A 27,753-nucleotide genomic window follows, 5' to 3' on the forward strand; every position below is an offset into this window, starting at 1 on the left:
AATGGATGACACATCATATCTTATCATATATTATCATGTCTATAAACTTTGTCTACCACTTATCTTAAATTTCCTCCGTAAATTACGGAAATCTTTTTGCTATAAATACGTATTCAAGGAGACGCATATATCATTCGGTATTCAATACCCATTTCATATCAAACCCTATTCCAAACATATAATATGAATTTCTCAAACTCTTCAAGCTCCCACGGCAGCGTAACCGGAACAAACAAACCAATCAGCCATCATCTATTCTGGATGAATTGGGGATAGGTTCGTAGCCGACTCAATCAATGGAGACAAGAAGAAGGTGATCCCTTCCACCAACCGAATTCACCTCTTGGCGAAGAACCTGAAGCGCTTACCGGCGAACCAGTCCGAAACACCATTTTCTCTCTTCTTTCCAGGGTATCCCGTCACGAATATATAATATCGAAGATTCTAGATCTTATTCACCCCCGTGTTCCAACCACCAATCATCCCGGAATAATAGAAGAAGTCAACGAGCTTCGCGCTCGAGTAGTGGCTCTGGAAAATCTGGTGCGAAACCTACGAACACCAGCAGCAGCAGCACCAGCAGCATAACCAGCATCACCACCAGTACCATCAACATCACCACTAACAGCATCAGCTTCATCAACAACAACATTCGCATCCCCCGCCTCAACAACACACTCAGTACCTCAAACATCAACATGATACGCCCCATAGATACCAAGGAATATTAGCAATAAAGAGTTAAGATGTATTGACTCATTCTTCGTGAAGAATTATATATGTATACCTTATATATATATGATTTGGAACAATAATAAATCTTGTCATACTAAGCAATTACGTGAGAATCTCAACTAGTATGTACTACTTGGTTAATTCATATCACTAATATGCTATGATGTACACCCTTCGCTAATGACTTAACAATTGTTAATCACTGCTTCAGCACAATAAACTCCATTTCATAATAAATCAAGTATAACGATGAATGTATTGATTCATAACTTCATTAGCGAAATATTTCGCAACAATTATGAAATCTCTAAGATTTTGGAGATTATTTACTCTCGTTCCAAACCGCAAATCAAATGAGTTTAATATATATTAACTCATTAAATCCATGATTATATCTGAAGAATACATATATGAACGTATATCTTCATAAAGATTGTAAAAACTGTTAATTGTGAAAATATTTTAACGGGTAGGTAATACCCGAGAAATATTTACATCTCACATAAATACACTGTACATTCTTCAATTTCGATTCATAAATCATTAATTATACTCACTGTCTTCACTGTGATACACAATCATTTTCATGCAAATTTAATTACACATTCTGAAATTAACATACCGGAATTCAAGTAAAGCTTTAGCAGGTGTTATCTTCCTAAAGATCACTACATTCATGAATTATATTTATTCGTATTCTATGATGAATTATCACATCAAACCACCAAAATTATCATCAACAACGCCTATTCGTTAACCATTAGATCCGTTGAAGATTACAATCAGCGTTTAATCATCTAAAAAAAATAAAATTTCTTGAAACCATCTCGGATTGATAACCAATGATTCAGATATGGTAGCATTAAATGCAGAGGAAACAAAAGAATTTTCCTCGTCATTGGAACTTAGAAATTCTGAGATATCACTGTATCTTTCGTTATAAATATCCTCTATATTTCTGAAGATATCTTTATAACGATTCTTGTCAGCAATTAATTATCTCTTTGCGATATCTTTATCACATCATAAAGGAAACTGTTTTAGTTTCTATATTCTGTAAAGTTCAAGTTTAAATTATGAATGATTTGAAGTAGTGTTGGGAATTGAAGCATGAGTTAGTATAATATAATGACGTCAGGCCAACGTGATTATATTACAGTAAGTCATGCTAAATTTTTAATGGAATATGATGATTCATAGACTTTATAATCATCATTTGCCATGTTACACGACTCTTATCTATTTAAACTCTAAACATATCAAGATAATATTTTTCTTGATAATTTGGTCTTTTCCGGATATTCTGGTAATATGACAAATCAAATCGTGCTATTACCTTTCCTTCTGCTTTGAATATCATGATCATTCGAAACTTCATACCTACGAATTCTGGACCGTTACTTGCTTTACAAAAGCATGAAGCTTCGACATATAAGGGAAAATATAAATCCCGATAACAACACTGGAATTACAAACCGTGTATATCAATGCGTATAGCAATATAAAGACACGGGAGAACTAAAAACACAATAAATCCTAGAGCATAGTAGAAGTAAACAGACTCCTCTGGTGGGAGTTGGAAAAGAAGGATGATTGTGGCGATAACCAATATAATGTCAAAGACAAGAACTAGATTGAGCATATTAACAAAACTTTTGGAAGTATGAATTGAGAAAGAAAGTATATAAGTGGTGAAGATAATGAAACGGAAGAATCTAATTTATAGCAAAAATTCCAGACACAGCAATCGAGGCAATTCTCCGCATTTAATTAAAGAAAATCCTAATTTCCGTAATTACCGGAAAATCAAATCTTATAAAGATTTCGAAGATTTCTTTAATTCCTTGAAATCCGGAAATCAATCGTAACTACGTCAAAAGTTAAGGCGAACATTTAATTTTCTCATTTACTCTTTTACGATAGCTTCGTTTATACTCTTTCTATAATCGAATTACTTTATCCATATTATTTAATGTCGATAAAACTCTAATTCATCATTCTTGTTATAAAGAATGATGATCTCTATCAAATTTCATGACTATAATTTTCATGAACTCCTCTCTGTTTTGTCTGCCTAATATTGCAGCATAAACGCTCAAGGTTTTAAATGAGCTCAATATTATTCATAACACATTTCATGTATCCAATTTACTGAAATGACTTGCATAACATCATCATTTTGAATGATCTCTGCATTAATGATAAAATGCACTTCGTAGAATAACCTATAGAGATTATGGTTTGTATGACTTAAACGCTTGAAACAAAACAATATTCTATCCTTTGGAAAACACGCAAGGCCCCGAACATACCTGGGAACGTGAAGACCAAATGAAACAAAAATATCCCCATCTCTTCTCAACCGCTGATGCATCCGAGAAGTCTACCTAAAACTTCGGGACGAAGTTTTTATTAACGGGGAGGTACTGTAACAACCCTCACTTTTCGACTTCTAAATTACTGAATTAACCCTAGGGTTATATGTCTGGCTATATGTATTAAGGGTTGTTATATACAATTAAATATTGACCGAATAGTAATTTTTAGTCAACAATGTACGCTTAAATAAATAATATATTATTAATTTATATAATTTGACATAATTTAACTAAGTATATAAACTTTGTATCACTTTTATTATTTAGTTAATGTATTATATATTTAACTATATAATAAATCCAATTATATATAAATGTAATAATATTTACAAACTTACTAAAACTATAGTTTAATAATTAAAATCATAATTATTATTAAAAATACAAAATACCGAATTATTTATTATTTTTATGCAAAATTTGTATTTATTAATTAAATAAAACAAAAATAAAAATAAAAATAAAAATAAAATATTATTGACAAATATTCTTGGAAAAACATTAAATCAATTTGTTTATTTATATAAAAAAAATTCCTTAAAATAAATGAAAAAAAAAAATAAATAAATAAATTACTTTTTAATTAAAAATTGTAATGGAAAAATTACTTTTATTATTTTATTTTGTGCATTATCCCATGACCTAACATTTAATATTTTTTTAATTTTAAAATCCCATTAAGAATTAAAATATTTCTTTTTATTTTAATTATTTTATTCTTTTTACCTAATTTTTTCAAGTATAAATACCCCTCATTTCTCATTCAAACTCACACCAAAATTTCTCTCATTCTCTCTTTGAAGAATTACTACTAGTAAGTATTCTTTTCTTACTTTTTATTTTTTTTACTTTTTACTTTTTACTTCGGTTATTATTTTTACCGAAACATGTAAATAATGTTATAAATTATATGCAATTAAAAATAAAATAAATAACATGTATACACTATTACTATTACTAGCACCTATAACCTACTACTTATATTGTAACATAAAAACATTTTGGGATATGTATTAGAGATGTATAGATCTTCGAACTTTCTTGACGAATGGTTTCTATGAGATTCTAGGCAGAGGGTTTGGATTTCCGATTTAAAGGGTCCTATGGCTCAAGCCCCTAGATCTAAATTAGCCATTCGAAGGGAAAAGGGTGATTGGAAGCTTATCTAATGCGACAAGTATCCTAAAATGGAAAACACTGATAAAAGTAGAAACTCTCTAGTCATAGAAACTTAGTAAAATAAGAAACTTTCTAAAAATGGAAACTTTATAAAAATAGTAACTTACTAGGAATAGAAACTTAGTAAAACAAACTATACTTAAACACATACTTAAACTTAAACATGGGCAAAACACTTAACTACTCTTAAATGTCAATAGGTTGATTTTCCTGCTCACTCGTTCAACTCTTTATTCCGAGGAATAACTCTCTCTCTACTTACTAAGGTAAATTCATAGCCCCTCTTTAATTGCTAGCAAACTTACTTACTTTTACTTGGGGTGAGACACATGTTGTTTTTACTTATTACACTTTAGACACAAGTACCAAACTGTTAAACTATGCTATACCCGGCTATGTCCGACTAAGTCCCTACAGTGATATTTTTAATTGCTGCGGCATGCTTAATTATTGGGGGTAGGCCTATCGGGAGTAACGTCCCCGATACATTTGACCAAGTCATTGTATTACTTAATAATGAAATTAAACTGACAAGGACAGACACAACTTGTCATGGGGCAAACTTGAACGTTTAGTCTAAATATCACGCATTGGCATAACTTTTTGATCATGCGGGAGATCAACTTTACAAACTAAATCTTGTGGTCTAAAACAACGACAAACTTTTTGTTAAACCTATGAACTTCACTCAACCTTTTTGGTTGACACTTTAGCATGTTTTGTCTCAGGTGCTGTTTGATTCAAGCTCTTATACTTACTGCTTATGTGATGCTACTTGGACATAGGATCAAGAGATATCGCATTTATTACTTCTGCATGTGAACATTTACGATATTGTTATTCCTGTCATTGTAACGACATTTCATTTTCCGCTGCGTACTCATTAAAGTTAAATTCATCATTTAGTATTGTTCTCGTTTATTATAATATGTTGGTATGTTTTGATATTAGTGACGTTCCTTCCAGACCCTATTGGGAGGACGTTACATATTTCAAGTTTTAAAATGAGTTAGACTCCCACTGACGTCTTCACGTATGAACATATTACCTCTTGATTGTTAACGTACTTGGTGAAAACAAATTTCCACCTCTTGGACCTATTTTCCAAAATTTATTTGATAAATTTAATATGTACGTTTCACAACCTAAATGTCCTATGACATTGTAATTGTAGTCATAATCTTTCCATAACTTATATGGTGTGGAAGTTACTAATTTTCAAGGACATTCAATTAGGTACGATTGCGGGATTTCACATTACCCCATCATCACCGTAACCATTTCGAGGAGCGTTTATTCCAACTTTCTAAAACATCATTTTGCTGTGGAGTTATTGGAATAAAGAAAATGACGTTTGAATACTTTTAGCATCACACAGTGCTATGAACTAATCACAAGATATTCATATCCTCGATTGCACCTATATACGGAGTATATGTTTTAATAATTTTTCCCTTAAGTTAATTCTCAACAAAATTCACATAATTTTGAAATTTAATCCAACGCTTTGGATTTTCGAGAAATCAACTAACACGAGGAAATTATTAACAATATGTCCTTTGTCTTTCTCTAACGTTCATAAGACCACATAATTCAAACGAGTCAAGTGCAATGAAATAAACAATTTAGTTTACTTTCTACATGATTTTTCACAGTCTTTTCCTTGGCAATGCTTACAAGTGCACATTTTCACTTTATAAATATGCTAAGCATGCTGTACTTACTTCATTCAAACACATTGAAGTTGTAAGTGAGGAAATTTTATTTAGTTATCACTTAGATAACGATAAAATCATTTAGGATAAAAGTAATATTAAATGAGCTTGTTCTTAAAGAGAATTCAACCGCATTTCGTGAAATTAATAATGAAAACCAATATCACGTAGATATTTGTTTTTGATGAACAATCATGTATGGATAAAAAATCGATCATCATTCAAGACTAACTTGTATGAACCGTTCTTAACAACTCCATCTAAAGAGTTATTTTCACACATATATCCACTTCACTTAAAAAAATGATATTCATCAAAACTCTACAAAAATCTCGTTATCCTTTGATAAATGGTTTCCCATGTTCAAACCTTGTTCAAACCTACTATCCACATAGGACAAGATGCAAACACAAAGTTTACAAACCATGGTAACCATATGCAATCCAAAATGAAACTTGATGTTTTCATTATAAGTAAGGTGCAACGTCATATGCTCCAAACTTTGAGGTAAGAAAATAATTAAATCTTGAACCAATGTTCATGTGTAAGACTTTAATCATCGTATATTATTATTATTATTATTATTATTATTATTATTATTATTATTATTATTATTATTATTATTATTATTATTTTTTTTTTTTTTTTTTTTTTTTTTTTTTTAACGATAATAAGTCGTTAAATCCAAAAAAAAAATTACTCAACAACACGATGTGAGTTACAGTTTAACTTGTGTAAAGTGTCGTACTCTTCACACTCCCACTTAATTAGGGATTTATTTTCTTTCTCATATATATTTCTTAAATATGGTAAGAGCATCTTGAGCCTCTTGCTCTTCCAAACGCATTGGGTATTCATGCTTCTCAATTTTCCCTTTTTTTAAATTGTTTATATTTAACTTATAATCCTTGTTAAGTTAAACAATCTTGTTGGATGTGAAAGCCATGATAGAACACAAAGTTCAAATGAGACAGTTTTAAATTTGAATCAACGTTCAATACATAGAGAATTATGCAAGACTAATTAATATCCATCAATATATATACAAAACACTTTGTCAATAATGAAATCATGCCAAATAATAGTCCATGGTTGGTCGTGAAGAAAAAGTTCACTATGTTCCCAATTATCGTCCACAAAGCCTACCATAAAACTACAATTAACATAATCAATCATGCAAAGTTATTTGATTTTATCACATATGCTAATTTCATAAAGATTCTAATTTTACTAAGAAATTAGTCTCTAACGCAAAAGATTTTTAATTTTAATCATTACACCTAGTAATAATGCACATGCTCAATTTTTCACAAAGAAATATAATTTGATCTCCTTATAAACTTTTCTTTCTTTTCCTCAATAATTTCTATAAAAAATTATAGAATAAAAGGATAATATTAAATTGGATACATAACTCACTTCATCTTAAAACAAAAATAATATGAATCGTATTGGAAAATAAACAAATCAAATCGTGGACATGTTTATTTATACCAACAATGGTTAATACATTCAATATTTCACGTAGAAATTTCTATTCCAAACGATAAAAGGTATAATATTTACTTTCAATCGAAAGAGAGGTTACAATAATTATTACCAAAATAATTAAATGTTATGATCACAATTTCATTACGAAAGTACAAAATTAAGAGAAAGATATTCATAATCATTACAAAAATGATTAACCAAAAGTTTATTTAATATAATATCTATAACGTATATAAAAATAAAGGTTATAATAATTATTACAAAGATAATATATTGAACCAAACATAATTTTGAACTATTTCAAGTTCATTTAATGATTCACCACACATACACATTATTATTACAAAAATAATTGTATGACATTTTAGTCCAAAACACGAGTCATGAAAATACACTAATGGTGTACTTATTAAAATTTATTATAAAATCATGAGTTACATAACTCATTTAAATTATAATTATGACAACTTATTATAACACCTTATGATAATAAGAACTCTTTAATATCAATATAGAGTTACAAAAAACTCTTTTTAAAAAAATATAGCACTTACATGATAATGACATTTTGTGTAAGTTATACACAACTTCATGTAACTTATATTATTATCATGATTATTATAATAATGACAAAATAAAATTATATCACACAAACATGGTCGTGAGTTGTTAAGTAACATACAAAGAAACTTTGATTTAAAAGTTGTTCTTCTGGGAAAATGATTTTTCTTATGAACATGAAACTATATCCAGAAATCATGGTTAAACTCAAAGTGGAAGTATGTTTTTTAAAATGGTCATCAAGACGTCGTTCTTTCGACTGAAATGACTACCTCTTACAAAAATGGCTTGTAACTTGTATTTCTGACTATAAACTTATACTTATTCTGTTTAGTTTCATAAATTTCAGTTCATTATGAAACCATAGCAACTTGATTCACTCAAAACGGATTTGAAACGAAGAAGTTATGGGTAAAACAAAATTGGATATTTTTGCTTGTTTTAGCTACGTGAAACTTTGTAACAAATCTATACTAACCATAACTTAACTAAATTATATTGTATTATACATGTATTCTAACATATATTATGTAATCTTGATAGACCATAGACACATATACAATGTTTTGACATATCATATCGACGTCATCTATATATACTATTTGGAACAACCATAGACACTCTATATGCAGTAATGCTCAAGTTAGCTATACAGGGTTGAGGTTGATTCTAAAATAATATATATACTTTGAGTTGTGATCGAGTCTGAGACTTGCATACACTGGGTCGTAGATTGATTCGAGATAATATATATTGATTTATTTCTGTACTACTAACTGTGGACAACTAATTGTGGACTACTAACGTTGGACTGTTAACTTAACAAACTTAAATCATTAAAACATAATAAAATATGGTATGAATATATTTCTATCATACTTTGATATATGTATATATTTGTTATAGGTTCGTGAATCGACCCGTGGCCAAGTCTTATTTCTGACGAAGTAAAAATCTATGAAAGTGAGTTATAGTCCCACTTTTAAAATCTAATATTTTTGGGATGAGAATACATGCAGCTTTATAAATGATTTACAAAATAGACACAAGTACGTGAAACTACATTCTATGGTTGGATTATTAAACCGAATATTGCCCCTTCAAGTCTGGTAGCCTAAGAATTAAGGAAATGACCCCTAATTGACGCGAATCTTAAAGATAGATCTATTGGGCCTAACAACCCCCATTCAAGTTATGAATGGCTTTAGTACTTCGATTTATATGGTAATTGCGATTGCTAATTTATGACATACTTGCGAGTATGCGGGGAATATTCTATATGCATTAAAGTTAATGTCGGTTACCAGGTGTTCATCATATGAATGATTTTTATACACTTGCGAGTGTAAGATTATTGAATAAATGAAATCTTGTGGTCTATTATTACGATTTGATAAATATATAGGTTAAATCTATAACTCACCAACATTTTTTGTTGACGTTTTAAGCATGTTTATTCTCAGGTGATTATTAAGAGCTTCCGCTGTTGCATGCTAAATAAAGACAGGATTGGAGTCTGCATGCTTGTATAATATTGTTTAAAAACTACATTCGAAGACTTAAGTTGTTGTGTAATATTATTGTAAACCATTATGTAATGGTCGTGTGAGAATGCTATATTTTAGATTATCATTATTTGATAATCTTCGTAATGTTTTTAAACCTTTATCGATAAAATAAAGGTTATGGTTTGCTTTTAAAAATCGAATGCAGTCTTTGAAAAACGTCTCATATAGAGGTCAAAACCTCGCAACGAAATCAATTAATATGAAACGTTTATAATCGATATGAACGGGACATTTCATGAACTAGTGGTGAATTCCATTTCATACGATTGAACAAAGGGTTTTTCAATACGAAATGATTTCTGGCTATCGGATGGTATTATAATTACATAGAATATCCATATATATAGAACAAAAGATTTCGTAGATTACGGAGAAATTTACGGAATATGTCAGGCAAAGTTTACAGTAACAGATACGCTAAGATATGAATTAGTAGATACGCTAAGATATGAATTTTGTCTATACACTATTTATGCAATTAATGCAGTAACATGTGTCTAGACTAAGAATGGTAACCAGGTAATTTCCTAAGGATGATAAGCAGATGATTTCCGACTAGAAATGATAAGCAAAACTTTTGACATGCAGCTAAGGTCGAAGTCCAGACTCATTAATGCATCCTAACAACTACCCCTTAGACACACTAATGCAAGACCTGGTTCGCTAAGACCACCGCTCTGATACCAACTGAAAGGACCCGTTCATACCGATTATAAACAATTCACGATAGTTGATTTCATTGCGAGGTATTTGACCTCTATATGATACATTTTACAAACATTGCATTCGTTTTTAAAAGACAAACTTTCATTAGTTGACAGCCATGCATACTATCTCATAATATATCTAAACTATGAATGAATTATTATCAATCTTGATGAACTCAATGACTCGAATGCAACGTCTTTTGAAATATGCCATGACTGACTCCAAGTAATATCTTTAAAATGAGCAAATGCACAGCGGAAGATTTCCTTAATACCTGAGAATAAACATGCTTTAAAGTGTCAACCTAAAAGTTGGTGAGTTCATTAGTTTATCATAATAAATCATTTTCAATAATATAATAGACCACAAAATACTCATATTTAGAAAACAATCTGTGCAGGTCTACTCCTGCTATAAAATCATTCATATGAAGAACACCGGAACCTTTCAAACCAACTCACCAACGGTAGCTAATGCGTTGTGCAATGCAAAATCATCTCACCGTGGTAGTTAATACAATATAATTTCAATAACGGTAGCTAATGCACTGTGCAATGCAAAAATTTCTCACCATAAATAATTTTACAACAGTAGCTAATGCATCGTGCAATGCAAAAATTTCTCACCGAGGGTAGCTAAAACGGTAGCTAATGCGTTGTGCAATGCAAATTCATTTCACCGTTACTAACTACTAAATCGAACCATTTCAGTAGCTAATGCGTCGTACAATGCAAAATCATCTCACTGAGGGTAGCTAAAACGGTAGCTAATGCGTCGTGCAATGCAAAATCATCTCACTAAATCGAACCATTTCGGTAGCTAATGCGTCGTGCAATGCAAAATCATCTCACCGATGGTCGATAATACAATCTTTATAGAAATCGAACCTCTGAATCCAAATAATTCTATCATAGAATGTAGTTTTGAATACTTGTGTCTATTTCGTCAATCATTTATAAAAAAAAATTTCATGTATTCTCAGTTCAAAAAATATATCTCAAAAGCATTTAATAAAACAGTTATAAAAACAGCGCATGTATTCTCAGTCCCAAAAATGTAAAGAGTAAAAGGGAATTAAATAAACTAATAATACTGTATTTCGTAGTAAATATTCATATGATGGCATTGAACAAGTGCAAGGTTGGCCTCGGATTCACGAACGTATCAATATTGAGATTCAATATTGCAGGAAAGTACGTAGACGCAACGGAGACGATAAACATTAGGTTGACCTCACGAGCTATACCCCAAACATTACCCATAACCTCCGTAGCTATAACCCATAATTTCCCCAGCTCTATCCCGCTTGAACAACTCATTTTGAAAACACGCGAGCAGAACCTCATCATAGTATTTTATGTATAATACATTATAATAATAATACTACTAATACAATTAATAATAATAATAATAATAATATAAAATAAATATATTAAGGAGTATTATAGATAGAAAGATGGATATGATATATGTGTGTGTGTGTGCAGAAGTGAAATCGATCGAATTTAAGGACCTAACCTCATTTCCCTAGCCATGCGATCGCATGGTGTTTAAGGGTGATGCCCATGCGATCGCATGGCACCCTGGTACAGCTGTGATCTATTAACTTTTCTTGCCGACACTCGTATAATATATATATATATATATATATATATATATATATATATATATATATATATATATATATATAATTTATATAATTAATTATATATTATATTATATTTACGTGCATGGTAAAAATGTAATTTTCGTTCTGATGACTCGTACGTTGTCACTCGACTTATGAACCGGTTTCGGTTAACGAACGCATTTTCGTACGCCTAGAAAACTAGTACTTTACATTACGCGACACGTACCTTTATTATTAACTAGACTTATAACATCGATAAACTATATCTTGTAAAATAAAACTTGTACGTTTGAGTGATATGGTCATTTGCTTCTTAAAATCGACGTCTCGTTGTTTACATTTAATATATAAAATATCAAAACATTTTATAACTATATTATATTTGAAAAATATATTTGTATATTTTTTTATTTTAGGAATATAATTTATATATATAATTTAAATATTTACTTAATATAATATTTAGTTTTTCAAAACCAATTATGTTCCAAGGTCCGTTTTATATAAGTTAACTTGTTTAAATAATAAAAGTTATTATAAATAATATTTTTAATTATATGATAACTAAATAATTAAATTACCATGGAACATGCGTCAAACATTGTAAAGCATGCTTTTGAAAATTAAACGGAATTCTCCACAACTTTTGACTAACTCTCGATAAGTGACACATTGTTCTTATATGCAAATCACATTACCATTTTCCGAATACCGTTAAAAAGAAAGGTTTCTTAAATCAAAGTGGACATCTCAACATAGTCTCGTAATCATACAATGTATTTGATAAATCAATCATTTGACATTATTTTCTAATTCTACCGATAAACATATTGAACCAAATACGTTCATGTAAAGTATTATACCTAATACTTTGTTAACATTCTCAAGTTATAATATATATATATATATATATATATATATATATATATATATATATAATCATATCCATTTATATAATGGTTCGTGAATCGTCAGAATTTGGTCGAGGTTAAATGAATGTATGAACACAGTTTAAAATTCTTGAGATTTAACTTAACAAACATTGCTTATCGTGTCGGAATAATATAAAGATTGAAGTTTAAATTTGGTCAAAAATTTCCGGGTTGTCACAGCTCTCGAGGATCATGCATAAACAAACAGATCTGCTTGGACAGCATAAGAGATATCAGGCCTGGTAAAAGTGATATACTGGAGAGCATCGGCAAGACTGCGATATAAACTGGGATCCTTAACTGGGGACCAGTAGTGTTCAGTTTGGTGCCAATATCAACGGGTGTGCGACTAGAATTACAACCAACCATGTCTGCACGCTCAATGATCTCAGATGCATACTTCTTCTGAGAGAGAAACATACCAGAAGGAGTACGAGTGACAGAAATGCCAAGAAAATAATTTAACGGGCCAAGATCAGTCATGGAGAACTCCTGATGTAAAGAGGTGATAACCCGATGAAGAAAGGCTGTAGACGAGGCAGTCAAGATGATGTCATCCACATATAATAATAAATAGGATGTTTCTGCGCCGTGCTTGTAGATGAACAAAGAGGTGTCACATCTACTGTGCTGGAATCCAACACGCTGAGCATACCTAGAAAATCGATGAAACCAAGCTCGAGGAGCTTGTTTCAATCCGTATAAAGATTTCTTTAGAAGGCAGACATGATCGGGACGACTAGGGTCATGGAAACCAGGTGGCTGATGCATGTAGACGATCTCAGAGAAGTACCGTGGAGAAATGCATTCTTGACATCTAGCTGATGAATGGGCCAGTGTCGAGATGCAGCAAGACTGAGTACAGTCCTAATAGTGGCCGGTTTTACAACCGGCTGAAAGTCTCATCACAATCAATACCAACCTGCTGGCTTCGACCGTTAGCGACAAGTCGAGCCTTATACTTGCTCAGAGTACCGTCTGCATTACACTTGTGCTTAAACAACCACATGGAGCAAACTATGTTCGTGTCCGTAGGGCGAGGCACAAGAGTCCAAGTACCATTTTTAATTAAAGCATTATATTCCTCAGTCATAGCGTTATGCCAGTTAGGGTCGTTAAAGGCGTTGGAATATGATTTCGGTGTAGGAGAAGGTGTAGAAACGTGGAGATTAAGTCGTTGAACAGGTTTGGTGGTGCCAAGGCGGTGTCGAGTAACCATAGGGTGAGTGGAGGTCGTGTTTTGAGGTGGTGGAGGTGGTGAAGGTGCGGGTGTGGGAGGAGAAGGAGGGGTAATGACATAATATTTGTAATCACTAAGACTCGGAATAGGTGAAGTCCATAAGTCCGAGTGAGCAATATCAAATAACGAATTAACATGAGAAACGGAACTACTAAACGGAAGTCTCACATGTTTGCCAAATTGACATGCATGACAAAGAGCGGGAGACTTCGTATTATTACATGTAATAGAATTATTAGAAACTAGCTTTAATAGCCCGTGCGTTGCACGGTGGCTTAAAAACTTTGTACAGAAATATGTTAATATTCTTACATATTGCAAGTGTTGTACCTTGAGTACCAATAGGCATTAGCGTTACTATAGTATTCAGTTCGGAGGGTATACACACAGCCGGTTTTGACACCTTTTCAAAAATAATCACCAAAATGTAATTAGTACATGACGAAATTAGAAAGACACCAAAGAGTAAAAGAAACAATAAAAATCCACAAAACAAACTAACAAAATTATTTACACCAAAGGAACATAGTACTAAATCAAATTCAAACTCTATAGAAAAAACAACAAAACCAAAATAAAATATATAGTAGTTTCAGTTTTCATAGTAATGGTGTTTACGTTTGACCTATACATGTAGTAACTTAAATCAAATCCATTTTAGCATAACAACAAAACCCTAAAGATGTACATCAGGATCGAAAACATAATAACACAATAACAAAATCCCAAAAATAAAAACATATTGCAATAATAATTCAACTTACAATAAGTGAAGTAGATCCCGTAATAGCCATCTAAAATCGTAATCAAATCGTAAATGCAGTACTATGTTGACTTTAAATGTCAACACGTGTTTTTAGAAACTATAAAATCATAATGTACTACATTGTTCTGCACATTTGTCTAAAAGTTTCTGATGTGACGAATAAAGAGAAGAAATGTTATCAAGTTTACTCAACTTAATTGTAAACACCTAAAAAGTATACTTTGATAGTCAAACCCACTTTTTCTTAGCAAAAACGTCCAGTATAGCAAATTTGCAATAAATCAAAATCAAGCCACTAAACTTTAAGTATAATCCAAAGTAGCCATAAAAAATAAAAAAATAAAAATAATCCAAAGTAGCTATAATATGTTGAAGTTTTACCTTCCCCAACAGCAAAAATATTCTGCCAGGCTATATTTTAAACATGATGAATGGTGATGCTGTGAAAGAGGACCTAAAAATGTAACTTGAGATGAAAATACTTAAAAATAACAAAACATACATTCACATATGAATAATTCCTTGATCATTATACTTTATATTTTATACTAACACTAATACTAACATGGATTAAGTACAATATATATTAAACACATCACCATAGCAAGTGAATTTCTATCTTAAAAGATTCCATGTGTAATTATTAACCCATTTCGCCCAGGAAAATCCAAAACAGACCCAACTACCAATTCACTAATCAACCCATTACTCATTTCCACCCTCATGACCGAAACTGCATAAATTAATAAAATCCTTCAAGTTATACCTTATGATTTTCTCTACCATTACGTGAAACCTTAACAGGGTAATCGTCAAATTCTGTAATTTTTAATATGAATAAAAAAACCTTCATATTATACCAAAAGAAAGAACCATAAGCAAATAAAACACAAGTCGAAACCTTTTTCAAACACTATATATCTTATTACCCCGCCACAATACTATAATGCCTACCAAAATCTAAGTTGCTTTGTACATGGAACTGTTATCGAAAATGAAGGCACTAACATATAAAATATTAAGCAATTTAAGACTAATAGAAAAGGCCTTAATCTCATCTTAAAATCAAGCAATACAAGGGTTCCAAATATAAAAACGAACCGATCAACACATTATTATTGTATACCAACATGATCGAGCATTTGATTGTTATTAAAGGCTAAACATACCTGTTACAGAGGGTCACACTTTTAGCCTGGCAAATTACATACACTTTCCTTTCCTTCGTCGTTGTTAATATCTGCATCAACGACTTAACACCTTACAAATTATAAACAATGGTGTTCAAGTGGTGTCAAAATGCAAAACAAACATAAACAGATAACATAAGTTAGAAAACAACAAAAAAATAATCGCTATAATTATTGAGTTTGAACACATACCATAAAAGAACAAATCCCTAATTAAAAACTCTAATAGTGAAAAACCAACCCTAATAGTGAAAAACGATAGCAATAATTCAATTAACGTTCTGAAATTAAAACCCACAGGTAAAAGAACAAATCCCTAAATGAAAGTGAAGGAAGAAACTTACTTTTTCGATTTTAGAAACGACTAAAGACGTTGAAGTACATCAGTGGTAGAAGAAGAAATTGACACCATAATCCATTGAATTCTATGTTTTTCGCTAATTAAGATCTTAATCAGGTCGGTTGCAATCAATATTCCGACCGTATATTTGTGGCACACCATGACGATCATGATATTGTGGTTTAAACTCGAAAACCCTAATTGAAGAACATGTATGGATTTAGGGATTTGAATGAGAAAAATTTTGGGTGAAAAGAAATAGAAGAAACGTATGCTGTGAAATTGGTTTCAAAATTGGACTAATTGCAATTGGACATATGGCAGGTTTTCAGCAAATGTTTTAGAATAGGCTGTAGGGTATAGGGTAGGATGCCACGTGGAAAATGCATACGATTTATTATAGGTTATAGATGAGACGACGAAAAACATCAGTGCCAGGATGTCCGAGGCGCTGATGCCAAATGCTGGGTGTGGTGATGAGAGCATGATGAGGTGGGCATGATGTCGGATTCGTGAACGGGTAGAGATCTCCGGTGCTATCACATCGGAGGCAGTGGCGGATCCAGAATTTTATTTTATCGGGGGCGTAACTTTTATATAATAAGTTTTCGTTCGTAGTAATAAAAAAGATCCTTCAAACACTAGTAAAAGCTTTTAAACTATATCAATATCAATATCAATAAATAACAAAATAGCTTAAACTCATATTTATATTTTTCTCATATTATATTTTTAAAATTTTATATGTATTTAACAGTTTTATACATACATGAAAACATATAAACAGATTTTAAGCACCGGGGGCGTGTGACCCCGGTTGCACCACATTGGCTCCGCCCGTGATCGGAGGAGCAGGCGGTGAGTCAAGTAGTCTTTCACGGAAAAACCAAACTCGTCAAATGAAACAGAAACTTTATTATCACGAGTAAAACGACGAACATAGATAAGATTTTTAACTATGTTTGGTGTCACGAGAACATTAGACAGGTGTAGGGTTCGGTTAACATTAGGCAAAACGCTATGACCAGTGTTGACAACGGGGATGTGGTTCCCGTCACCAACAGCAACTGATGGATAAATGCAATGATTAAAAACAGTACTTAAATTTTTAATGCTAGAGGTGAGGTGAGTTGACGCACCAGTGTCCATAATCCAACCGGAATTACCATAGTCTGGAGGAGTGTTGACATTAAATGTCTTCGGTATAAAAGTCTCCTGATGTTGCATTGGACCAACAAATGGGCTGTTAGCAGGTGCAGGCCAGGCCGCTGAAAAAGGTTGTAGGCCAAATACCGTGTTGCTGTTGTTGGGCCTGCATAATTCCGTGGGCTGAAAAATGCGGTTGGGCTTGCATAAATTGTTGATGTTGGGCTTGGATAATATTACGAACTCAACGCTCTGAATGAAATCTTCAAAAATAATGTGTGGAGTAAAGAATCAATTAAATTAATTAATTGATATGTGATTGAAAAAGAAGCGCAAATCACACAATTAATGTCGATATCCTTTTTTATTATTATTATTATTATTTACGAAATCACACAATTTGGCTGTTGTTGAGATGACTAAGGCTCCACATGTACGAATGGTGCAGAGTGCTTTGAGAATTTAATAATTAAATAGAAAAACCAACCTTGAAGGAAGGGGGATGATTCTCACACACTGTTTTTTGATCCTCACACACCAATTTACTTGAAATCCTCCCTAATAATAGGGTAAAAGGGTGTGTGAGGATCAAAAAACAGTGTGTGAGGGTGTTTAAAAAGAAATTTAAATAATCTTTTTGAAGGAGTCTTTGCTTTTATAACAGAGTGATCGATAGTTGGCTTTATTTGGAATATGGGATCTATCAATATATATTGATGGGTTGATGGTGATTGTTTTTGCAGACTATGAACAATTATTATGATGGTTGATCGTAATTTTTTTTTTTTTTTTTTTTGAAGTGGTGGGGAGGGTGTTTAGGGTTTTAGCTCATGATACCATGTTAGAGAGAATCGTAAAGGGCGTAATATTATTGTGTATCATTATAGATGCAGGATACATATATATAAATAGGATTAAGCAAGTACTCAACCCTAGTGAACTAGATAAGTAAACGGGCCCTTATAGAACACATGCTAAATAATCCAATATATATAAACATAAACACTATCCATCTAACAGTCCCACATTTAATATGAGAGAAGAAAACCTCATAACTCATATGACTAAAGAGACGATCAATGGTAAATTTAAAAGGGCGGGTCCTCAAGGTTGATTGTTGTTAGGCCGTTTTGTGTTCTTGGGTTGTTTTCGTTCCTTGTATTTTCGTGTATTTTTCGGTTTTTGTTTAGTTTATATGTTTGTAAGGGAGGCTCGTTTTTAGATAATTTTTGTTTAGATTGTTGCTTTCTAGGTTCGAGCTCCCCCGTTCTCTCCTTGTCCTTTTGTTTCATGTTGAGGGCGTTTTCTTTCGGAAAACGGCCTCGTTTCTGTATGAGTATTCGTTTCTTTGCCAAAATAATAATAATAAAAAAAGACGTCACATGGAGATGAGATTGAACTCATAACATCCTCTTTACGCATCATAGTCCTTCAATTATTGGGCTACCATCGCGGGACAAAAATAAGTGTAACAGGTTTTTTTTTTTTTTGGGTAAGCGAGGAAACCCGCCTATGAACGAGCACATTGGCTCCCCGATAGAAGGTAAAACCTCGGGTAATCAAGCCCCCCGAGCGCGAGACCTGGTACCGGGTGAATTGCGCATTATGCGGGCACCCTCTAGTCACACTCTCTTTTTGAACAATTTGGCATAGCCAGGAATTGAACCTAGGTGGTGTGCTTCATTGGGTAACTCAGTGGCTACTATGTATAACATAATGTTCTCATATACATTGTACATCTGATCAGGGTAATAAACAAGTAACAAAATATGTCTACCCAAATATATTATAACACACATGCAACTCCATCTGTTTTGCTGAATATTAATGTCTGCCGATAAGTTTTTAACACAAAACTTCTGATATTCATCTATTTCTATACGATTGCGGATTCTAGGGTAGCATCAGAGATCGAGTAAGAGGCCAAATATCAAAATGAAACTTATAAATCAGCTGTTATGACATCGAATCTACGCTTCTAAATTATAAACTGGTTTATACTGAGTTGTACAGTACAACAATAATGCCTTTGTCATGAGCATTTTGAATAGTTTGCTGATATTCACAAAAGTTGATGCGAAGTCTAGCTTGCTACATGCCAAATGTTCAAAATATGTTTACAGACCAGTAACATAACAGCATGTTAATCCACACACCATTTTAAATGGCTCCAACTAAAAGGTTCAATAATCTTCAACTAAAAGGTTCAATAATCTTCAACTAAAAGGTCCACCTAAAACATGTTTAATTACAGACCAGTAATAGCAGCAGCATGTTTACTCCCCTACTTACTAACAGGGCTATAGCAACTGGGGGGTAAGGCAGTCGACCAACCAAGATAATCACTAAACCAACCAAGATAATCACATGTATTAATGAATTTTGTTGAAATGCTTTTCAAATCTTGTAGTTTCTTCATTTCTTCTTCCATAACTTGTAGAACATGAGGTGGGATTTTTGCCTCGTTTGCATCGATTCTAGCCCGAAATTTATCTGCAACAAAAACAAATTTATTGTCTAGATCAAATTAAATAACTCAAGACTATACAGAAAACGTTCAGTCACTTCATAAATAGTTATAGGGTATGATATAAGAGTTACATGCACCCGACACAGGGTTTTAAAATAGGTTTTAGAAGCAGGCGGTAACCTCCCTAAATCGATCATATGAACCGGTCAATGGGTATAAATAGGTTAAAAGTCATATGAACCGGTCAATGGGTATAAATAGGTTAAAAGTCAGATTAATCCCCAATTAGTGATATCTACAACCTTGCATCCACATCTTATAAAAGTGAACAAGAAAGTTACCAATGAGTGCCGTTTTGTCATTTCTGTCAACCCCTAATTCCTGCAACAAGATGACATCCATCATTAAATATTCTGACAAGTTTATAATCTAATGAGTCATAAATTGCGTTCCGCCACTGCTTATGACACAGAGGAATTTGAAAGATGGTGCAAACATAAATTGCAGCAATAGAGAAAAATAAAACTAAGAAGCCACCTTTATGATAATCTTATACTCCATCTCTTTTACTACGCATTCCTGAACAAAAGCAAGAACAACATTAAAACGTTATAAAGAACTAATTTTGATTTCTAAATATGCATGTTATAAGAAGTCATCAGAACTTGCATGAATCATATATATCCCCATTTCTTTCTCCAATAGCTCCAGACTTAGTATCAACCGTTTGTACACCTACATTGACAATTATGTTGATATTTTTAATCATATGCACCCAAAAAAAGAAAAAGTTTATGGAATATTAAATGTTACTTACATCTAGCTCTTCAAGCACTTGCTGACATTGTAGTTTGTCCAAAAAAGATACTGTAGCAGCAAAGTCTGCGACTCTTGGATAATTCAAATCACCAATATGCTGTAAAAAATATATGAAATCCAAGCCATTATTATATGGAGAAAAAAAGTTAGCACCGTAATTTGGTTAATCTTCTCAATAAGTTATACGTATATGATAAAAGCAGATGCAATTGAAAAAAGTGCTAAACCTCAACAAGATCCCTTCAACTAGGATGTGTCTTCATAATATCTTTAAGGATTTTTACAACCTCAAAATATGTTGCCTTGATCACATCATCATCCATGTTGTATGCTGAATTCTGAAATACAGAGAGAATTATACAAAAATATAAACCCAACAGTAATATTGATGAAAAATATTAGAGAAAATTGTTTGAAAATGAATTAAACTTTCACCAAATTCCTATTGTATGCACTCAACTTTCAAATCTCCTATTGTATGCATTCAACTTTTAAATCTCTACTATTGTATGCATTTAACCTTTTATAACAAGTAACCTTCCAGGTCACCTCAATTTCATTTCTAGACATTTACATTATTAGTCCTCATATTTGTAAACCCTAATTTCATTAGTCCCTTATATATACATACCTAATATATCTAATATATGTACATAAGGAAACTATCAACTCACCATCTCTGTTATCCGAAGCCGCTTATGACCCATAAGAACAACCTCATCTCCTTGAATTGGTATAATCTACTTAAAAAGACCAAAAACTTATCACTGATAATACATACATAGTAATATATACAAGTTTACCACGACTAATTAACATTATCCGCATCACACGTACCTGGGCCAGTGTACCTACTTCATGGAGACGATTAAACAAATCTTTGCCCTTAAACTCATATATTTTTTTCTCTATATTTAAGCCACTCAACTCAGATCTTGGGTCAGCTTTTACAAGGAACGCACCAACATAAGGAACCTCTCCTTTCAAATTTTCAGACAATGCAGCTAGTAGTTTAGCATCCTGGAAGGTATAACCATATAAGTAGAAGTTATAATAACACAGTATTATACAAAATTTTATGTTAAACAGAACAAAACAAAACAAGTAAACTTCAATGGGGTTTGGGATGGGATTAGCATCAGGGGCAGATTCAGTGTGGTGCAGTCGGGGTCACATGCCTCCGACGACCTAATTTCGATTACATGTATTTATATATGGGTTCAGTATGATTAATTATGGTTTTCCTATGATTTTAAGCTCTTTTAATGGAATAATTTGAACTTGTAAGGAGGCTTTGTCGGAGAAAGACAACCTATGCACCCCCACTTTTTCTACCAATTTCATTTTTCATTTTTAGTCCTATACTATATAAAACACCAATCTAGCAAAGGAAAAATGTGAGTACCTTGACATATGTTGGAATATAAGATCCTGGAAATAAGGGTTTATGTGCTAATGGCAATGCTAACACCTGCAAATTTAGAGATACATAAATTACACAAATTAAAAATAGGAGTATTTATTTATTTGCTCTGTAAACTGAATACACACATAATCCTAAAATTGTACTACTAAATCAAACACCAAGTAAAGTAAAGAAATAGTAAAACCTTAGCAATTTCAAGTGGCACTCTCATAACTGTAGCAGCAACTGGCGCTGCAGATTTCGATTGAGTTTCTTCAACAGCGGGAACACACTCCGACCCGGGTCCATCACTAGAATCCGAACTTGAAAAACGTGTTTGTAACAAGCTAGGGTTTGTTAACCCTAGAACAGGACGAAGCACTCTTGGAGAAGACCTTAACGCCTTCAACATTGGGGATTTAGGGTTAGGGTTTATGTAAATTAGTGTGTAATTGGATTCTCGAGTTTTTGAGTGGAAGGAATGGAGACGGAAAAGAAATGAGAAAAATGTGAGCAAAATGATTGTTTTATACGCGTGTGTTCATAATTTATTTTGGCACGTGTGTAATAAACTAATAAATCGATAAAAATAAGAGAGTAACATTTGGCATGTGTACTAAATATAGTAATTTCCTTTATAGAAAAATACATAATAAATTTTGTTGTTGGGTTTTGAATTATTAATATAAAAATACATATGTGGGGTAGTAAATCGCTTAACCCTAATATAAAAATACAAAATTTTTATTATTGTAACATCCCGCCTTTTTCCGTTTATTTTTCCTTTATACTATTTCAAACTCCGTTATATGTTTATAACATCTCCCGTTAATACGCGTTTCAAAATATCTTGTGTAGGTAATTTAACGCACCCGATTCAAAGTTGAGGGACTAGTTTTGCCAAGAGGCCAAAGATTTGACTAGGTCAACTAGTCAAACCTTCAACCTCATCCACTCATCATTTTCTCATTTTCTTTTCTCTTTTCTTCTCCTACTTTCACATTTTCTTTCAATTCACCACATCAAGGAATCATCATCCATTTAATTTCTAGCAAGCTTCAATTCAAACAAAATACATATTTGGAATCCTTGCAACATCCTCTTCGATTCCATACCGATTTCATCAATTTTGGGTAACTTTCTAAAATCACTAATTTTATGTGTTCTTGAGATTTTTGAGTTAAAAGGTTGTTGATTAGTGTCTATGGCTCAAGTCTAGTATGATTATGTGATTTGTATGCTTGTTCTTGTTATTTTGATGTAACTAGTTCATATTGAAAGATAACATGCTTAACCTTGAGATTTGAGTGTTTATATGTTGTTAGATGCTAAGACTTCATGTTTTAATTATGCTCCTAGTGTTACTAGCTTTATTTTGATGTAAAGTTTGATTAAGGAAACCTCCTAAACTTGATTATGAAATTTGATGAATTTAGTTTAGGGTTTGATGAACTTGAAATGAATCTTAGATGCATTGAATGATTGCCATGTTGTTTTGTTTGCGTTTAGTTGTATTGTATGCTTGATTATCTTCAAAACGGCGTATTACACATGTGCATTAATTTCCCGAATCATAATATGGCATTTATGAACTTGGAGTAATAAATGATGAGCATTAATGGTGATTTTGATATGAGTTTGTTTGGTTTTGATTGAGTAAATGCGTTTAGTTATTCTCCTTGTCAAATTACCTTTCTAATGATATATGATATGCGTTTTAAGTGTTTTCGGTGCATGAGATGTGTTAAATTGTATTTTGGTTCGTGACTTGGACCATTTTTCTGCAAACTGCATGTTTCCCAGGTATTGCGCGCCGCGCATATACCCACGCGCCGCGCAGAATTAGAAATCCCAGATGTTTGCCTTCGTGGTTAAGTTCTGACCAGGATTTACACTTGGGTGCGCGCCGCGCAACCCATAGCGCGCCGCGCATACTGCCCAGCTCATTTTGTCTTTGTTTTTCATGTCACAAAAATGTTTCCCGCTTTACTATAACCCCGTTTACCATGAAACTTGACTATTATGCTCGTATATGACTTCTCATCATGAGAAAATTGTCGGACACCCGACCCGACCCCGTTGACTTTGACTTTGACCAAGTTTGACTTTTAGTCAAACTTAACCAAACGATTATACAATCGTTCTAACATGCTTAACTACTTGTGTCGTGCATGAAACTTGACAAATTGATCCACGTGCTATATTAATCGAGTCGTAACGAGCCATAGGACTAATTAAACATCTTTGACCCTTCGTGACTATCGTTATTGATACAACCTATTTGTTTAGGTCAAGACTAGCATTGTTTCTTGCACGTTTACTTGTCGAAGTACTTTTTGGTTCGTGCATACAAGGTGAGATCATAGTCCCACTTTTACTCTTTTAAACTTACTTTTGGGATGAGAAAACATAAACGATTCTTTTGAACTAAGTGAACACAAGAACGGAAAAACAAACATTCTACATACGAGTTTAGAACGAAAATCCTCAATCCGATTATCATTAGTTACATCAGATGGTGTAAGCGAGAACTTATGTTATATGGCCATATGGGTTGACAACCCTCATCTTTGACGGTTCGCTACCGTCTACGGATGAAATATATTTTCGGGAAACAGTGTTGTTCTAGCACTAATTTATGGGGTATTCAACGGACGGAATGTTAAGCTTTGATAATTGGGTGCTCGTGAATATTAACTTTTAGAATGTACTATGACTTTATCAATATTGCAACTCTTGTGGTTCAGCTTGCTTTTACTCATTTACTTATTTAAACCTATGATTTCACCAACGTTTTCGTTGACAGATTCTCTATGTTTTTCTCAGGTCCTTGAACTTAGGTGATACATGCTTCCGCACATACTTTTTGATACTTGCATTGGATGTCGAGTATACTTGCATACGTGGAGCGTCTTTTTGGCTATTTTAAACTATGTCGCACGTGTTTCATATGAACAATAACTTTTGTTATGTACTTGTCTTGGGAATTACTTTTGTAAACATTGAAACATCCTTTATGAAATGTATGCGACATATTTTCGGTCAAACTTTGTTATAAATACTTATAACCATGTAATGGGACCATACGTAGACGACGCCGTCACTTGACGATTTGTCGGGGTCGCTACAAGTGGTATCAGAGCCTTGGTTGTAGGGATTTAGAGTTCATTAGTGTCAACCCCGAGTCATAGGGTCACCCACATTGGTGAGTCTAGACTACAACCGGCATATAGACTTGACATAGGAATTACCTGACTACTTGTGCATTTATACTCGAACTCTCTTACTCATATCTACTCTTATTCTATCTTACTCTTGCGTTGTATGATTTAATTGACACGCCACCTTGACTATATGTAGTAATGTCGAATGCACATATGAATTAGGGTAATATAATTTCCGGGATTATATTACGGTGACTCATATGAACATTCCGACATTATGACATAAAGAATTTAAGGCGAGTCAAGGATAATTTTTCTCTCTATCTTTATTTCATATCACGGTTAGTATTATTTAGAATACTAACCAACAGTATTCTGGTGTTTTGAAGGAACAATGGCTCGTCGACGCGCCCCTCCCGAAACTCCCGAACAAGCTTTGCAACGCATGATAGCCACCGCCGTGGATGCGGCCATGGCCGGTCACTCGTCCAACAACAACAATAATAACAACAACAACCAAGGAGCCGGTAACTCTAGCGAAGGGTGCTCCTACAAAGCTTTCATGGGGTGCAAACCTCACTCTTATGATGGAACCGGGGGACCGGTTGTGCTTACTCGTTGGTTTGAACAAACCGAGGCCGTCTTTAGCATAAGCGGTTGTCGGGACCAAGACAAGGTCAAATACTCCACCCACACTTTCTCCGGTGTTGCTCTCACTTGGTGGAACACCTACGTTCAATCGGTGGGAACCGATGAAGCTCATGCCCTTTCTTGGGCCGATTTGAAGGAAAAGATGATTGTTGAATATTTTCCGCGCGAAGAAACCCGCAAGCTTGAGCAAGAGCTAAGAGCTTTGAAGGCGGTCGGAAACGACCTCAAGGCTTACAATCTACGCTTCGCCGAACTATCTTTGATGTGTCCTAGTCTCGTTAGCCCCGAATCTCAAAGGATTGAGCTCTACATGCACGGTCTCCCAAAAAGCATCAAACAAGGGGTGATGTCATCCAAACCCACTACTCATCAAGCCGCTATGAACATGGCCCGCCAATTAATTGAGACGGTTGACGAAATTGTAGTGCCGGCTCCTAAGGCCGAAGACAATTCGGGTGGCAACAAGAGGAAATGGGAAGCCACTCCATCAACCAATTACAACAACAACACCTTCACCAAAAAGCCCTTCAACAACGACGGCAAGAAGGGTTATGTCGGAAACTTACCTTTGTGCAACAAGTGCCACAAACATCATTACGGCGAATGTAACAAGCTAATTTGTCACCGTTGCCAAGGAGTTAGTCATAGGGCCAACAATTGCACAAGCACCGCCCCCGTCGCTCGAAAGGGGCCCAATCCTCCAAGGACGGTCACTTGTTATGAATGTGGCCAAACGGGCCATTATAAGAACGAATGCCCGAAGAAGAAAGCCAACCCCAACAACCGAGGCCGAGCCTTTAACATCAACACCGAGGAAGCCCGAGATGACAACGAACTAGTCACGGGTACGTTTCTTCTCAACAACACTTATGTTACTTGCTTATTCGATTCGGGTGCCGATAAATGTTTTGTGTCTAAGACTTTGACTCCTACTCTTTGCACTCCACCACACCCTTTAGATACTACTTATTCCATCGAAGTGGCCGATGGAAAACTCTTAAGTGCCGACACATATTACCGGGGGTGTACTTTAAACATTTTGGGTAATGAATTTGAAATTGACTTGATACCCATGGAACTAGGAAGTTTTGATGTAATAATCGGTATGAATTGGATGGTCAAAAATAAATCTCACATTCTTTGCGACCTTCACGCAATCCGAATTCCTATCGAGAACGGTGAACCATTGATTGTCTATGGCGACAAAAATTTCACCGGACTCAATCTCGTTTCATGCCTTAAAGTTCGAAAGCTACTTCGCAAGGGTTGTTTCGCAATTCTTGCTCACATTAAGAAAGTCGAGGCCGATGAGAAGCGCATCGATGATGTGAAAATTGTTAGTGACTTTTCCGATGTATTTCCCGACGAATTACCGGGTCTTCCACCTCATCGACCGGTTGAATTTCAAATCGATCTTATTCCGGGAGCCGCACCTGTAGCACGTGCGCCATATAGACTCGCTCCATCCGAATTACAAGAAAAGTGTTGTATTTAGTATAGTTTCAAGACATACCAGAAATTATACGGCGGAAGCGATTAGGATCGACGTTTAGATCACCGGTCGGGAAAGCGATCACCAAAAGGAAGGCTTTCAAGTTTCACGGCCTAAGTTCCTTCAACGGTTTGCAATGTTCCACTTGAACAAATATACTCACAATCTCTCTT

General features: G+C 33.6%; 1 protein-coding gene across 1 annotated transcript; it reads right to left on the minus strand.

The window, feature by feature from the left end:
• Positions 1-19,707: 19,707 nt before the first annotated feature.
• LOC139902187 (lon protease homolog 1, mitochondrial-like) lies at positions 19,708-22,685 on the minus strand. Its single transcript, XM_071884839.1, has 10 exons — positions 22,479-22,685; positions 22,274-22,339; positions 21,706-21,888; positions 21,543-21,608; positions 21,096-21,206; positions 20,867-20,965; positions 20,719-20,784; positions 20,587-20,628; positions 20,391-20,430; positions 19,708-20,072 (listed from the first exon to the last, which is right to left on the minus strand). Exons 1-5 carry the CDS (start codon positions 22,683-22,685, stop codon positions 21,111-21,113), a joined length of 618 nt encoding a protein of 205 aa, XP_071740940.1. The 3' UTR covers positions 19,708-20,072; positions 20,391-20,430; positions 20,587-20,628; positions 20,719-20,784; positions 20,867-20,965; positions 21,096-21,110.
• Between the last annotated feature and the right edge of the window lie 5,068 nt (positions 22,686-27,753).

Source organism: Rutidosis leptorrhynchoides, chromosome 3, assembly GCF_046630445.1.
Source record: "Rutidosis leptorrhynchoides isolate AG116_Rl617_1_P2 chromosome 3, CSIRO_AGI_Rlap_v1, whole genome shotgun sequence".
Taxonomy (NCBI): domain Eukaryota; kingdom Viridiplantae; phylum Streptophyta; class Magnoliopsida; order Asterales; family Asteraceae; genus Rutidosis; species Rutidosis leptorrhynchoides.

Bases quoted from the DNA above. Each gene is read 5' to 3' on its own strand.
- LOC139902187 (XM_071884839.1), bottom strand. From the start codon at position 22,685: ATGTTGAAGGCGTTAAGGTCTTCTCCAAGAGTGCTTCGTCCTGTTCTA. The intron at 21,609-21,705 runs GTACGTGTGATG...CTTTTTAAGTAG, and splicing joins AAGTAGGTACACTGGCCCAG to ATTATACCAATTCAAGGAGA. The intron at 21,207-21,542 runs GTGAGTTGATAG...TCTGTATTTCAG, and splicing joins GGCTTCGGATAACAGAGATG to AATTCAGCATACAACATGGA.